Source organism: Colobus angolensis, unplaced genomic scaffold (assembly GCF_000951035.1).
Source record: "Colobus angolensis palliatus isolate OR3802 unplaced genomic scaffold, Cang.pa_1.0 Scaffold20, whole genome shotgun sequence".
NCBI classification, from domain to species: domain Eukaryota; kingdom Metazoa; phylum Chordata; class Mammalia; order Primates; family Cercopithecidae; genus Colobus; species Colobus angolensis.
The window spans coordinates 12,340,696-12,355,844 of NW_012115155.1; the positions used below are offsets into that span (position 1 = coordinate 12,340,696).

Here is a 15,149-nt window from a genome sequence, read left to right on the forward strand (position 1 = left end):
TCAACCCAAATGTCCATCAGTGACAGACTGGATTAAGAAAATGTGGCACATATACACCATGGAATACTATGCAGCCATAAAAAAGGATGAGTTCGTGTCCTTTGTAGGGACATGGATGTAGCTGGAAACCATCATTCTCAGCAAACTATTGCAAGAACAAAAAACCAAATACTGCATGTTCTCACTCATAGCTGGGAATTGAACAATGAGATCACTTGGACGCAGGAAGGGGAACATCACACACCGGGTCCCATTGTGGGGAGGGGGTAGGGGGAGGGATTGTATTAGGAGATATACCTAATGTAAATGATGAGTTAATGGGTGCAGCACACCAACATGGCACATGTATACATATGTAATAAACCTGCACATTTTGCACATGTACCCTAGAACTTAAAGTATAATAATAATAAAAAAAGGATGAGTTCATGTCCTTTGTAGGGACATGGATGCAGCTGGCAACCATCATTCTCAGCAAACTATCACAAGAACAGAAAACCAAATACCGCATGTTCTCACTCATAGGTGGGAACTGAACAATGAGATCACTTGGACACAGGAAGGGGAGCATCATACACCGGGTCCTATTGTGGGGAGGGGGTAAGGGATAGGGATAGCATTAGGAGATATACCTAATGTAAATGACGAGTTAATGTGTGCAGCACACCAACATGGCACATGTGTACACATGTAAAAAACCTGCACGTTGTGCACATGTACCCTAGAACTTAAAGTATAATAAATATATATATATATATTCTTAGCTTTAGAGAGAAAAAAGCTTATTAACTATTTATTAAATCATATAAGTAAATATATTGAAATCTCTATTCATAATTATTATTATTTAATTGATCTGAGAAAAAATTGACTAGTATATGAAAATCACTAAATTTTTTTGTTATTTTCTTACAGTTCTAATAGTTTTTGCTTTATATATTTTCAATCTGTATTAGACCATCACATTCTTATTGGGAAAGATGTCTTTTCTCAATGATTCATTATAATTGTATCTGACTCCTTTGATCTTAATAAATATTTTTCACTTTAAAAAAAATGACAAGATTATGCAAATGAATCTTCATGTTCATTACCTCAATGAAATATAATTTAATACTAGTTTCAATGTCTTTTTTTCCAAAAGCCTAATTTTCAAGTGAAAGCTTTAGATCTTTGAAAGTAATAGAATTAAAGATGGAAAGATAAATAATTCATTTCAGCAGTTTTCTGAGAAATATCACATTTTCCAAAATATATATATTTTATAAGAAATGGTTTCTCTTTAGGCTATCAGAATATCAATCTTCCACAACAGGCCAATTTTCAAAGCACTAGGCCTACGTTCACTTAATCAGTCTCATGAAGCAAAACCTGAATTAAGATATTCCATTTAATTTAGTCCACATATTTATCAAGCAAAGAAACTAACAAATACTCTTTCTTGCCGAAGTTGTTGGGATTTCCATGGTACTTAATGTGTATTTTTTTAAATTGTGAGATCAAACAACGCAAATCTTGAGCCATTGTATATGTTACCTGGGTAAAAAAACTAACTTAATCTTTTCAAATATCTAATGGAATCCCAGGCATAGTGATTTATTAAAACATGAAGTTAAATATTTAAGCGAAAATTAATCACTAATAATGAAAGGAGTTGATTTGCTAAGAAAAGCAAGTATGTAATTAAGGAATCATTAGCAGACTCAAAAAAACCATTACAACATTTTTTTTTTTTTTTTTTTTTTTTTTTGAGACGGAGTCTCGCTCTGTCCGCCAGGCTGGAGTGCAGTGGCGCTATCTCGGCTCACTGGAAGCTCCACCTCCCGGGTTCCCGCCATTCTCCTGCCTCAGCCTCCCGAGTAGCTGGGACTACAGGCGCCCGCCACAGCACCCGGCTTTTTTTTGTATTTTTAGTAGAGACGGGGTTTCACCGTGGTCTCGATCTCCTGACCTTGTGATCCGCCCACCTCGGCCTCCCAAAGTGCTGGGATTACAGGCGTGAGCCACCGCGCCCGGCCATTACAACATTTAAAAGCAATCAACATTACAATTCTTAGAGTGTGTTTTAAATTCCTCATAACCTAAACATATACATTCATTAATTATTCACTTGCCATGATCAACAATGAAGATGAGTCAGAAAAACCAGAGGCTTTAATTCAAAAATGACAATCTTTGGTACTGCAGCAAGGAAATAACTAGCTGGTGAAATTAATGACTCCATCTGGCTTTATCTCGGCAATGTTCTGATATACATGCAATGAACAACTTCACGTTGTTTGATGTTGTTAATTCTTTACATCCATCTCCATGGCTGGTCATAATACATAAGGTCAATCAGAAATGATCATATTATGAAATGTAAATCACTTCACATGCCTTATCTGGAAAAGGTGCTTATACTTACTTGCATCATCTCAAGTTCCAAGAGCCAAAAATATATACATGCTCATGGAGGAGAATTTCCTTTCTGATTTTAGAACAGTCTGAAAATGGGGTGAAAAAATGAAAAAGGGGGAACTTACAAATAACAAAAATGTATATCCCAAATGAAAATTAGAATTTCTATGGAACTAGTAGCAGTAACAACAGTAGACAAAAGATAGAATGTAGATGTTAAGAAGATGTCTACAAGGGAAGCAAAAGACTCCAAAGGCTCTTGCTACTAAAACATAGACTCAAGGTTTACCATCTGTAATATTCTGCTGCCAAGTACATCTATGGCCACTGGTACTGTCTAAAATGAGGATATATATTAAGAAATCACCAAAAAGGACTGCATAGCAGAAACTTTTCTGATATCAAAGGATCAACTTAACTACAATTATATACAGGTGCCAATTTCCTCTGGAGTAAACTATCACACTGGGCCTCATGTACCAGTTAGATAATCCAAACCAGCCCTTATTGCATAACTTATCTGAAATATTGGACTCTACATTTTGGCTCTGCAGAACTGAGAGAAGAAATGTATAAATAGGATAGTGATATTGCCTTTGTCTATGGGAATTCTTGAGTCTAATAAAAAAATCTGGGAAAAATCTAACTCCATGATTACACTTGGGCACATAGGTGATTAATATGAATGAAGTAACAACCATAAATACAATCATAACCACAAGAACAACAGTAATTCAAATTTTCTCACTTCACAGATGTTCTTAGAACACTTTATTGGTATCTTGCAGGTGCTGTCCCCAAGCCTCAGGTGTCATTCCATAATCTCAGTTGATGCAAAGGCAAACACCACACTCTCCTCTGTTCAGTGTCTACCATCCCTGTCTTTTTGGCCTCTGACTCTTCCCTATACTACTATCTGTGCACTTGAGATCTTCACTGACATAGCTGGGCTCTGTATTTATTGATGAGAATATCTCCTTTCTCTTAGATTAGGCATGACCAAAAGGTTAATCTGGGTTCAAAGATCAATGACAATGACCACTCAGTTTTCATTCAAGATCAATTTTATTTATTGTACAAACAAACATGGGTTACATTCCAGACAAACAGATATAAGTGAGTAGACTTATGCCCTGGTGCCTCCTTGACTCTTCACAGGATGCAAAACAAATCCTGCCAGCAGGAAGTGGCAGTTTGCAGAGGTGGCAGGTGGCAGAGGTGGCTGGTTGTTCTTTGAGCTGGCTTGGCCTTGTCTGGCATGCACAGGCCCTGGCACAGCAAAACATTCAGGGAGTAAGAGTGTTGCACAAAGGATTTTACCAACCTTGTCACATTAAGCAGCATTCAAGGATTTTCTGACCACCACTTAAGCAAATTTTGTGTTATGCTATAGCAATGAACTTACTTGTTCTATTTCTAAACAAAATACTGGGTTCACACACAGGCCTAGACAAAGCTTGCCACTTCTGGGCTATTTACTGATCTTCTTATTCTCAAAGAAAGCAAGATGAATGATGCGCAATACCATGGCTATGGCATGTGACTCTTCTAGACCTGGATGGTTAGTGTCCCAATATTTAACTGAGTTTGAGGGGGAGTGAAAATATGCCATCAGTTCTTCCTTCTATCATCCCCATCACTACCATACACATAATGACATAATCATGTCATAGTGTATCCTCAGAATCACTCTTTCTAGCTGAGTGTATACTAAGGCTTTATATCTAGGTCAGTTCATTGTACCTGTGTCTCCTCTATACCCTCCTTCCCCATGCCTACCTTGAGGAATTCAGCAAGTGATCATTCACAAAAGCTAAAGGATTTTAGCTTTCTCTGCCATCAAGATTATTGCTAAAATACATACCATACAACAAACCAACCCATTTCCCACAAATCTTACTGTCTGACTTCTCACAGAATACATAATGACTTTTATTGTGTCTCTTCCTTCCGCGTTTCTCTTTCCTAACTGAACTTTTTTCTTTATCCAGGTCTTCTTCCAATCCTGATACATTTTCAAACCTTTAGCATTTCTGCCTATAATATTTGGATGTTCTTCTTTCCTATCTTTACTTAATAAGTCCCATACAAATATTTTCCCCATAATCACAATGTTTTCTTCTCCCTTTGCTCAAGAACTGAGTTATGAGCTCCAAATGAGGTCTGAAAAAATTTGGATAAACTCTACATTGGCTAAGTTTTAGTCATTTGCACTGCTAATAAAGATGACAATTCAACATGCTGAAGATGACTCCCTCCCTCATAAAGGGGCTAACACAGAGGGCAACACTGTTCATGCTTCTGATTCTTGATCCCAAGAATTGCTTTAGGCAATTACAATAATGTCTCCTCCGACACATATTATTATTCAAGTGAGACAGAGAAAGACTATGTCCTATGTCACACAGCTAGGTGGTGACAGCTGACGTAGCATCAGCACACTGTGTTCCCTCTAATTTCTTCATTCATCTCTAGGTGGCAGTAAATCTGGTCCTGAATACTGACTTTGACACTCTGCTTTCTCCACATCCTTCCTGTCACTTCCTTTGAGACTACTTCAGATTCTTCCCTTAGCTTCTATTTCTCCATTTGTAAAATTGGGTTGATGAGGATATCTTCCTTCAGTAGCTTTGACAATAAAAATGGGATCATCATGCATCCTCCTTAGCCCCATGAGTAAGCTCCCAGTATGTGAGGTTGCCATCATTATTGTATATTTAAGATGATCTACCTATTTGAAAAACCCTAGTCACAGAGCCTCAGTTGCTTTTCTTTTTGGGTGAATGATCACTTGCTGAATTCATCAAGCAAGCTCTTTTACATTTACCTTCCTTTATTATGCTGGAGCATTTTTAATGTAGGAGGCTTTTGTGGCTTCTCACTATGACTGCTTTGTTTGTTCAAAACTTACACAGGCTGAGTATCCTTTATCTGAAATGCTTGGGTCAGAAGTGTTTTGGGTTTCGACTGTTTTCAGATTTTGGAATATTTGCTTATATATAATGAGATATCTTGGGAATGGGACCCGCGTCTAAACACAAAATTCATTTACGTTTCATACACACTTAGCCATATACACACAACCTGAAGGTAATCTTTATACAATATTTTAAATGCTTTTATGCATGAAACTAAGTTTTGAATGTGTTTTGACTGTGACCCATCACATGAGGTAAGATGTGTGGAATTTTCCCCTTGTGTTGTCATGTCAGCACTCAGAACATTTTGGATTTTGGAGAATTTCAGATTTTGGATTTTCAGAGTAGGTGTGTTCAATCTGTATATATGGGTCAGATTCAGTCGTCTCCTTTAATCCTTGGCTGAAGGAAGCACTAAAGACTTTGGGGCCTTAATCTCCCATATGCAGTGACACTCTCAAAGCCATTGACTCAGCTTCTCACCTGAGTTTCCTTCCAGTGAGCCACAGATAGAAGTCATAGATGATGGCAGGGGCCTGGTGGCTGATGGCATTCCAGTACTGGGTTGTGAAGTTGCTGGTGGTGAAATCAGCATATGGCCTCCTAAAAGCTCTTTCAAATGTAATTGGAATTTCAAAGGTTGGCAAGACCTGGAATCCGGAGGAAAAAAAGAGAGAGAGCGCTAGAGGAGAATAGGAGAATATAAACCATCATATTGGAAGGTATTTGTAATGGGTCACAGCAATAAAGACAAAGGATTTGCTGTGTAGAGTCAAGAATCAATTTCTGAGAACAATATAAAGATTTTTATGCTAGGCAAGTGGTTATCTGCTAAATGAAACAATGTGAATGGGTTAAGAATTGGATCCTTTATTTGAAACATCTACTCTAAAACAAATTCCTGGGGAAACGCATGTAGTCAATATAAGGGGGTACTGTTCAGAAAAAACATAAATCTGCATTTAATTCTAAGGTTATCTAGTCTATTCTGAAAGCCCCAAGGCAGAGGCTAGAAACTTTATTTCCCTGGCTGGACCATTACTTTCAGAACAATTTAGAAAGTTTCTTAACATTTTATTTCAATCTTTATTAAAAGTTTAACTAAAAAATTCTAAAGGCAATATTTTCTTGTGTTAGTTTACTTTCAATATTTCTCTGGGAATATGTCAGACTCAGTCGTCCACTCTGGTATCCAGGGTTTTATTCATAATAGTGTTTTTCTTTTTATATTGTTACTTAGAGTAAACTTAATTAAGAACTTTTTACGTACATTTGTGAATTCAGTAGTTCTTTCGAAAAGATACTCATTTGAATTCAATTTTATTTAAGGTATGTAGGTTGTTGCAAAGCATATGCCTAAGCCCATTATTCAATTATGATGTCAGTTATTACAGTAATATGATTATTGCCCTACTTTAAAAATGCCAGCTAAAAATCTATCTGAAAAATATAGCTCCTCTTCAGAGAAGATTCTCAAGAATCATCTGGTCCATAGGGATTTATACTTTAAAAAGATGGTGGTAAATAAAAAAGTTATGTACAGGTTGATAGCATAAGAGATTCTGATCTCCACACTGACATTCTGATCTGTATATCCATATACTTGTTCAACATTTCCAACTGGAGGTGTAATAGACATTCACATTTAACGGCTCTAAAATGGGCCTCCTGATACACCCACTGCTAACCACCCCCTTCCCAATACGTACACAAACTTGCTGTTTCACCAGTCTTCTACCTCTGACCAAATGGTGATTGAATTTGTTTAGTAGTTCAGCCAAAAACTTTGGGGTTATCCTTGATTCTTCTCTTTCTTTAACAACCCACACACAATTGAACAAAATCTATCAGCTCTCTGTTTGAAAAATACCCAGAATCATAATTTCCACCTGCTCTCTCTCTGATCAAAACCACTACTGTAGCCTGGAATGTTGCAATACTGTCCGAAGTGGTCTCTGCCACTACCCCTGTATCCCCAGGTGGACCTCCATGTAGCCGCCAGAGTGATTCTTGCAAAATGTAACTCAGAGTATATTATAGGAACTTCTCCATTCAGAGCCCTTCAACGGAATCTCTTCTCATTTAGAGGCAAAGCCATGGTCTGCAAGGCTTTGCACTCTCTGCATCCTCTCTCTCTGCCCACCACTCTGACTTCATCTCTTACCGCTCTCCCTCTCAGTGCTTCTGCTGCAGCCATACTGGCCTCCTTGCTGTCCTTGAATATGTTTAAAGAACTTTAGCACTTACTGTTTCTTCAACTTGGAATATTTCATCCACATGTCCTTCTGATTTGCCCTCTCATTTATTTCAGGTCTCTACTATGAAGACACCTTATCAGAGAGACTTTCTTTGGCCATCACATATCAAATAGCAGCCTTCCCACAACACTATTTACTTCTTTAATCTCTTTTATTTTTCTGCACTCAACCATATCTGATGTATATTTCTCCTTTCTAAGATTTAAGTACCAGAACGAAATTTTGTCTGCATTGTTTGAACCTATACAGTACCTTAAAGAGTGGCTGACTCAGTGACTAATAAACATTTTTTGACTAAATGAATGAATAAATATCTCAGCAACATACAATTACTTTCCTTTCCTAAATCTATGTCAATCCTTCCTTTAGTCATTTCAAATATATTTATGTAGCATTTAACACTTGCCAGGCACTGTGGTAGATGCTGAGGTAAAAAAATTACATATGACATATTCCTTGTCTTTAAAGAACTGGCAATCTGGTGGGAGATGTGGACAATTCATGATTACAATACTTTGCTTGAGTATTCTGCTACAGGCCAGTACAATAAGCTCTGGAGGAATACAAAAGAAGCATCTAGCTCTGTCTGGGTGCCAGGAAGGGGAGGGGTGGGGCTGGGTTAGGAAAGGCTTTCTGAGAAAGCTGTCCATATGGTGATAGCAGGCGTTTACTAAAATGTTCACTGTTCTAACCACTGTACGAAGCAGTTTATCTCCCTACCTTCTCCCAAGAGCTCCCTAGAATATAATAATTATTATTCTCTTCGCAGATAAGAAAATGGATATACAGGGAGAAACTGAGAGGCTTTTTCAAACTGATACAACTAATAAGCAATGGAGTCTACTGAATGGTGGGACCACTGTAGCATATAACAGCTATGTGAGCATGGATTTCTGTTTAGTGATACATCCTCAGCACCAAGAATAATGCCTATTTAATGAATACAGGAGTGAGTGAATGAGCTAGGATTTGAATCCAAATCTATCAGATCCCAAAGCCCAAGACTTTTAACCATGAAGCTACCGTTTTTCTGATGTGAGGGACAAGTAGAAACTCATGCACATGTAGAAAATGTAATTTGGCAATTGAAAACCGCACTCTACATCCTCATAGGTCAAAGAAGAAATTCAAATGAAAACTGTTTAAGGATTAGAGAGTAATGATAACATAAACATTATACAACAAAATGTGTGGGATACAGCCAAAGTGGCATTTGAGGGAAATACAAGCCATGAATGCATGTATTAGACAAGCCGAATAATTGTGGGTTATATTTCTAAGTTAAAGAGAAGAAAAACATAATCAAAGAAAGCAGGAGGAAGGGGAAAAAAGAGATAAGGCAATACATCTACGCAACAGAAAACACAGCAGCACAATAAAGAGTCAATAAGCTGGGCTCAGTGGCTCATGCCTGTAATCCCAGCACCTTTGGAGGCCGAGGTGGGTGGATCACCTGAGGTCGGGAGTTCGAGACCAGCCTGACCAACATGGAGAAACCCCATCTCTACTAAAAATACAAAATTAACCGGGCATGGTGGCGCATGTCTGTAATCCCAGCTACTCTACTCAGGGGGTTGAGGCAGACGAACTGCTTGAACCTGGGAGGCAGAGGTTGTGGTGAGCCAAGATCACGCCATTGTACTCCAGCCTGGGCAACAAGAGTGAGACTCCATCAAAAAAGAGACGAGAAGAGAAGAGAAGAGAAGAGAAGAGAAGAGAAGAGAAGAGAAGAGAAGAGAAGAGAAGAGAAGAGAAGTCAATAGAAGTTGGTCCTTTGAAAAAAAGAAATAAAATAGACCCTTTAGAGACTAGCTAAGAAAAGATAAGACACACAAATATTATGAATTAAAACAGAAGCATAATTACAGATACAGTTTAGGACAAAAATATTAATATAATATGAAAACAATGTAAATACATTTTAAAACAGACAAAATCTTAGAAAAAGAGACAAATATAACTAAAACCGATTCCAGCAGAAAATGAAGCCTGCAAAATTCTTTAACTATTAAAGACACTGAAGCAATAAAAAATCTTCTCACAAAAAATTATAAATCCAGATAATTTAAAGGTGCTTTTCCCAAGTTTTCGAGGAACAGATTACTCCACTATTACACAAGCACTTTCAGAGAATAGAAAAAACAAGGGAACTATATGATTAGCAAACTGAATTAAACAAAATATAAAAAAAGATAACACGGCATGACCAAGTTGGGTTTATCCTAAAAATGTCAGGAGAGTTTAATATTTGAAGTCTTCTGCTTAAAATTAGCAGCAAGACAACAATACGCACTATAGCCATTTGTATTCACCATTATAGTAGAAGTTCAACAAGAAGACTGAGCGTGGTGGCTAATGCCTGTAATCCCAGCACTTTGAGAGGCCAAGGCAGGTGGATCATGAGATCAGGAGATCGAGACCATCCTGGCTAACACGGTGAAACCCTGTCTCTACTAAAAATACAAAAAATTAGACAGGTGTGGTGGCGGACGCCTGTAGTCCCAGCTACTCAGAGGCTGAGGCAGGAGAATGGCGTGAATGAACCCAGGAGGCAGAGCTTGCATTGAGCCGAGATGGCACCATCAACAAGAAAAATAAAGACCTAAGGCTTGAAAAAATGGGGATAATACTGGTATTTTTGCAGATTTAGTAACTGTCTACATAGGCAATCAAGAGGAAATTTTATACAATTTCTAGCAATAAGTTTAGCAAGATAGCTGAACACAAGGTCAATATACAAAAATCAATTGCATTTGACATCATCCACAAACAATTAGAAAATATATTTTTACAAAAGACATTTAAATTAGTAAAAAAAGAAAAAAAAGCATCAGTTACCTAGGCCCTAGGCAAAAATCTGATAAAAGATGCTTAAGACCTATATGCAGGAAATTAAAAACTCTTCTTAAGGGACACTAAAGGAGACAATTCTATGGCGAGATAGCCCATGTTCACCCACCCAGCTATCTATCACTCCTTGTAATATCACCTGAGACTATATATGCTCAACCTCCTGTTAACATGGCTACTGCTCCTAGTAGGAAGCATTTTTATCCCTCCTAAGAGTCCCCGATAGGAAACACAAATGAGTTTAATTTGAATGCAACATCAAATTAATTAGTAATAGCTTCCAGAAACGCTGTGTTAGAAGGGAATCCAGAACAGAGCCTTGGCACAGGGATAACCAATGTCATATCAGCCTACAATGCTTGCTATAGGTGTGAGAGAGGTAGAGGAAACATGCATGCCAGGTATTTTTCATTTCTGGAAAATTATTTTTCAATTCAAAGCCACAACATATAAATGAGCCACAGTGTCCAGCTGCCTTGCAATAGAACTCTCAGTGTGGTACCATGGCTTACCATTGGAATATGAAGAGCTAGTGTCATCTATGTAACAGGGACAGAAGGGGTGTGTTAGCAGGTTCTAAGAAATCCTACAGAATAGCAAAATTCCCTATTTTTATCTTCTACCATCATTAGATGTTTAAGTTGTACTCAAATTGATTTCCATGGTTTTTGTACATTGAACAGATTAAATCCCTTACATTCAGACAAATTAATCATTTGTATAGTACAGGGTTTCTCAAAGAGCATTTCCCCAAGCATCAAGAATCATCTAGATGCTTATTAAAAATATAGTTTCCTCAGCATCACCCAAGACCTTGGTCCCAGGGTCTAAGGAATCTGGATGTTGCTTTTATTCTCCCATAGTGATTCCTATTCACTTTTACAAATCACTAGTAGAGTAGTTAATGCACACCCAAGAGAGGCAAATTGCATAAATTAATGATCAGTATTACAGACTCAATAAGGAAGGAATAAGATCACTCGACTTTTCTAAATCTCATTGGTCATTGATCACGTCGCATTCTCAGTGATGTATCAAGAAGGGAAGGGGTATGTATAGGACCCACTGCCCCAGCAGGGAGGAGTATTTCAGCATTTTATCACTGAGATTCTTTATAACTGCCAACTTTTGCTTCATTTCATCATTGTTTTTTAAAATCTTTATAGCCAATGGACCCCCTACTGCTTACAATCATGTTTGAGTTCCCAATGACTCCTTTCCTTGGTAACCACAGTACCGTCTAGTCAACTACCACAGATTTACAATTTCTCATTATTTTGTCTCTTTATTTACTTTTTGTCTTTCTCCCCATGTAGGCTCTAAGCTCCATGACATACTTTGTCTATTTTTTCTCTGTATCAGACACTAGTAATTATGCAGATACATGGCTAAAGTACTTACCCATTTTGCCCCAATTGCAGGGATTGAGGTTACCAGATGTACAGTGGTAGACTAACATTGACTTAGGTCTGGAAAATGAAGTAAAAATTAAATAAATACAACAGAATGGAAAACTAATGAAAGAAAAACAAGGGAGACAGAGTTGATTCCATAATTCATCTGATTAAGGCGACCTATGCAAGAAGGCTTCCGTATTTTTTTCTTTCTTCGGGTTAATAAGCAAACTGGAAGAAGACTAGCAAAAGGGTGTGTGTTGGGGGGGTGCGTGTGTGTGTGAAAGACATGTGTTAAATAGGAGTGATATATTATGAAGCACATATGTGTGAGTTCACGTAAGAAAAGTTTAATTCTGTTTACCACTTACTAACGCAGCCAAATGTATGAACAACCTGTTTTTTTTTTCTTTGTACCAGGAAACTTCCCCACACATAGTGATTGAACACTTTTGGCATTAACCAGAGTTCAATTAAAAAAAATATTCTCTCATTTCATCCACTTCTATCTCCTTTGCCCTAAAAAAGAAAGCTGAATGTTAAACTACCAATAGAAAGAAAAGCCTTTTGGTTATCAAGAATTTTATGGTTAAGTGATTTAAATGTTTTATTACTTTATGAGTAGCCAAGTATTAAACTGTATTTTGAAAACAACTCAATGTATATATGATGGCATATTAGGAACTCTATAAAATATTGAAATGAACACCCTCTCACATTTGGGGTTTTGTACAATGAAATGCCTATATTTGGAAAATGTGCCTAATAGATGAACCCTCCCCCTCATGAAATCTTTGAAAGCCCACTTGAGCATCCACACCTGTGAACTGCAGCACACCATCCTACAGCTAGCGGGAGATTGATGGCTGTATCCAGTGGAATTGGAATTTAGTCTCCCACAGCCACTGGAGTAGCTTTTATGGCCAGAAGAAACCCTTTCCCAGCCTGCGCAGGAAAAATAACATAAAATATGAAACCAGGTCTTAAGTAACAACTGGGGCTAAAATATGTATCATCAAACTGATTATGCTAGTGCAATAAGTGAAGACAGCTAACATTGATCCATCGCTTACCAGGTTCCTACACTACGTCTGACTTCATCAGCGTATCCTAGCTTCCCAGCCAAGCGCACCTTCAGCATTTTCTTGAACTACTAGTATTCCTCACGTTCCTTTAGGGAATAAAATTCTTCATATTTGTGAGACGTTAATAAACTTAGTTAATTACCAAACACCAAGAATATACCTTCACATTTTAAAAATTAATTAATAAGACACGTTAAGAATTAAGGTTATACAAATTTCCCATTAATGTTTACCATTTCCTTGATGATTTTGTTTTCTGCTAAGGTTTATTAACCCACAAGCAATAGTAGGCACTAAAAATTTAAGAAGTTTTATTTGAAAAAAAATTAATTGGTGAAATTCCACAATTAATAAGACAAAAACTTTTTTGGCTCAGAAAAATGGCCTTATTATTTACTTTTTATTCAGAATCTCAGTTCACCTCACAGATCACTGACGTTATATAGATACAGGAGTTGGGAATTATTTATGTTAATAATTTGTTAAGTTTATGAAGTTGATTCTTTCTGCTTTGCATGTTTCCCACTTTGATTTGAAATGATTAGCACTTTCTTACCTTACTCAATTCTATTTTCTTATAACTAGCTCCCCTTCTTTTGGACATAAGAAACCAATTTAGAACATTTTTAAAAATGTAAATAAATACGCAGCTTTGCATATAATGAAAACCGCTTTGGGATCATGTTAAAATAATGATGTTCTAAGTCATCAAACATTCACCCCAACTGAACTTTTTTAGGAGAAAGAGTTGAAGGCAGGTGGGAAACAGAAAGAAAGGGGCTGCTGGAAAAATCTGAAGTTCGAAGGAAGGTCTTTGTCACTATCATAATTCATTGTCTCATATTTGCATTTTAATTCATGTTGAACCTAGCTCTGGGAGGAATAGAGACAGAGTCTGAAGTGCAGTTCGAATCCCTAATAAGATGTAAACTCATTTAGATCACTGATTTCCTACTCATTGTACAAAAAAGTAAAGTAGCATTCAGGCCCTAAATGCCTCAGTGTGAGCTGTGAACCCCACAGCTCTACCGGATCCATCTGGACTTCAGGGAGGTGCGCACTGAGGGCTGTTTACCTAGAGGAGCCACGTTTCTCCTTGTAAGACATTATTGAAAAGGTGTTGCTGGCACATGTGTACCCATGTAACAAACCTGTACGTTGTGCACATGTACCCTAGAACTTAAAGTATAGTAATAATAAAAAAAGAAAAGTCCTTGCCTATATTCACTGATATTTGTATTTGAAAAATTTGCTCCAATAGTGGTAGTTCTCTTTCTCGTATTCATTAAGAATTTTTGATGTATACCTGCTTTCCATACACACACGTAAACTCGTATGTGTTTTATAATAACGAATTTAATAATCTTTGAAGATATTATTTTTACTGCATCCTCAATTCACTGCACTAATTCATGCAATTATAAACTGCAGAAAGGAGGAAATACCCCCATCTTGTGATAAACAAAGCAAAATCCTTGGCAGAACCATGCCCGCCTGCCCGCGTCCCGACCAGCCCGCCCGGGCAGCCACTCACCGGTGTCTGTCTTCCCAGCTCCCGGCCCTGTGGCCAAGTGAATCCATCCTGCCGTCCGTCTCCACTTTCGCCAGCCCGTACCGTGAGCGCCGCCTGCAGGAGTGCTGACCTCGCGCCGAGGGTCACCCACCACTACCTCAACACGTGGCGTGCCGGACTTCATTCGGTCCACAGAGCTGGACGGCCTGGGGCCGAGGACACCCCGAAGCCCCTGCGACCCCGCTGTCTGCGTCCTACTACCCAAACACTGCACGCAGCTGCCCTATGGCGGCCCATCGAATGGCCTGGTGTGGGTCCCAGCTGCTGCGACCGGAGCTGGACCTGCGGCTGCCGGATGGCCCGCGCTGCTCAGCCGGTTTCTTTCTTTCTTTCTTTCTTTTTTGATGGAACCTTGCTCTGTCGCCCAGGCTGGAGTGCACTGGCGCGATCTCGGCTCACTGCAATCTCCACCTCCAGGGCTCAAGAGATTCTCCTGCCATAGCCTCCCAAGTAGCTGGGATTACAGGCACGTGCCACTATGCCCAGCTAACTTTTCTTTTGTATTTTTAGTAGAGACAGGTCAACCTAGTCTTTAACTCTTCTTCTTCTTCTTCTTTTTTTTTTTTTTTTTCCTTCTGAGATGGAGTCTCGCTCTGTCGCCCAGGCTGGAGTGCAGTGGCGCGATCTCGGCTCACTGCAAGCTCCGCCTCCTGGGTTCACGCCATTCTCCT

The 15,149-nt window shown here is 38.4% G+C and overlaps 1 protein-coding gene across 1 annotated transcript; it reads right to left on the minus strand.

Moving 5' to 3' along the window:
• Positions 1-3,451: 3,451 nt before the first annotated feature.
• On the minus strand, positions 3,452-12,257 carry LOC105511533 (putative inactive fatty acyl-CoA reductase 2-like protein). The gene is made up of 4 exons (XM_011941691.1): positions 12,217-12,257; positions 11,828-11,895; positions 5,802-6,000; positions 3,452-5,028 (listed from the first exon to the last, which is right to left on the minus strand). Exons 1-4 carry the CDS (start codon positions 12,255-12,257, stop codon positions 5,022-5,024), a joined length of 315 nt encoding a protein of 104 aa, XP_011797081.1. The 3' UTR covers positions 3,452-5,021.
• Positions 12,258-15,149: the final 2,892 nt, after the last annotated feature.

What these genes read in the sequence shown, in the direction of transcription:
- LOC105511533 (XM_011941691.1), bottom strand. Translation starts at nt 12,257, where the DNA reads ATGTGTGGGGAAGTTTCCTGGTACAAAGAAAAAAAAAACAG. An exon ending in TACAAAGAAAAAAAAAACAG is followed by an intron (nt 11,896 to 12,216) that starts GTTGTTCATACA and finishes TTCATTTTCCAG; the next exon opens with ACCTAAGTCAATGTTAGTCT. An exon ending in CTGCAATTGGGGCAAAATGG is followed by an intron (nt 6,001 to 11,827) that starts GTAAGTACTTTA and finishes ATTCTCCTCTAG; the next exon opens with CGCTCTCTCTCTTTTTTTCC.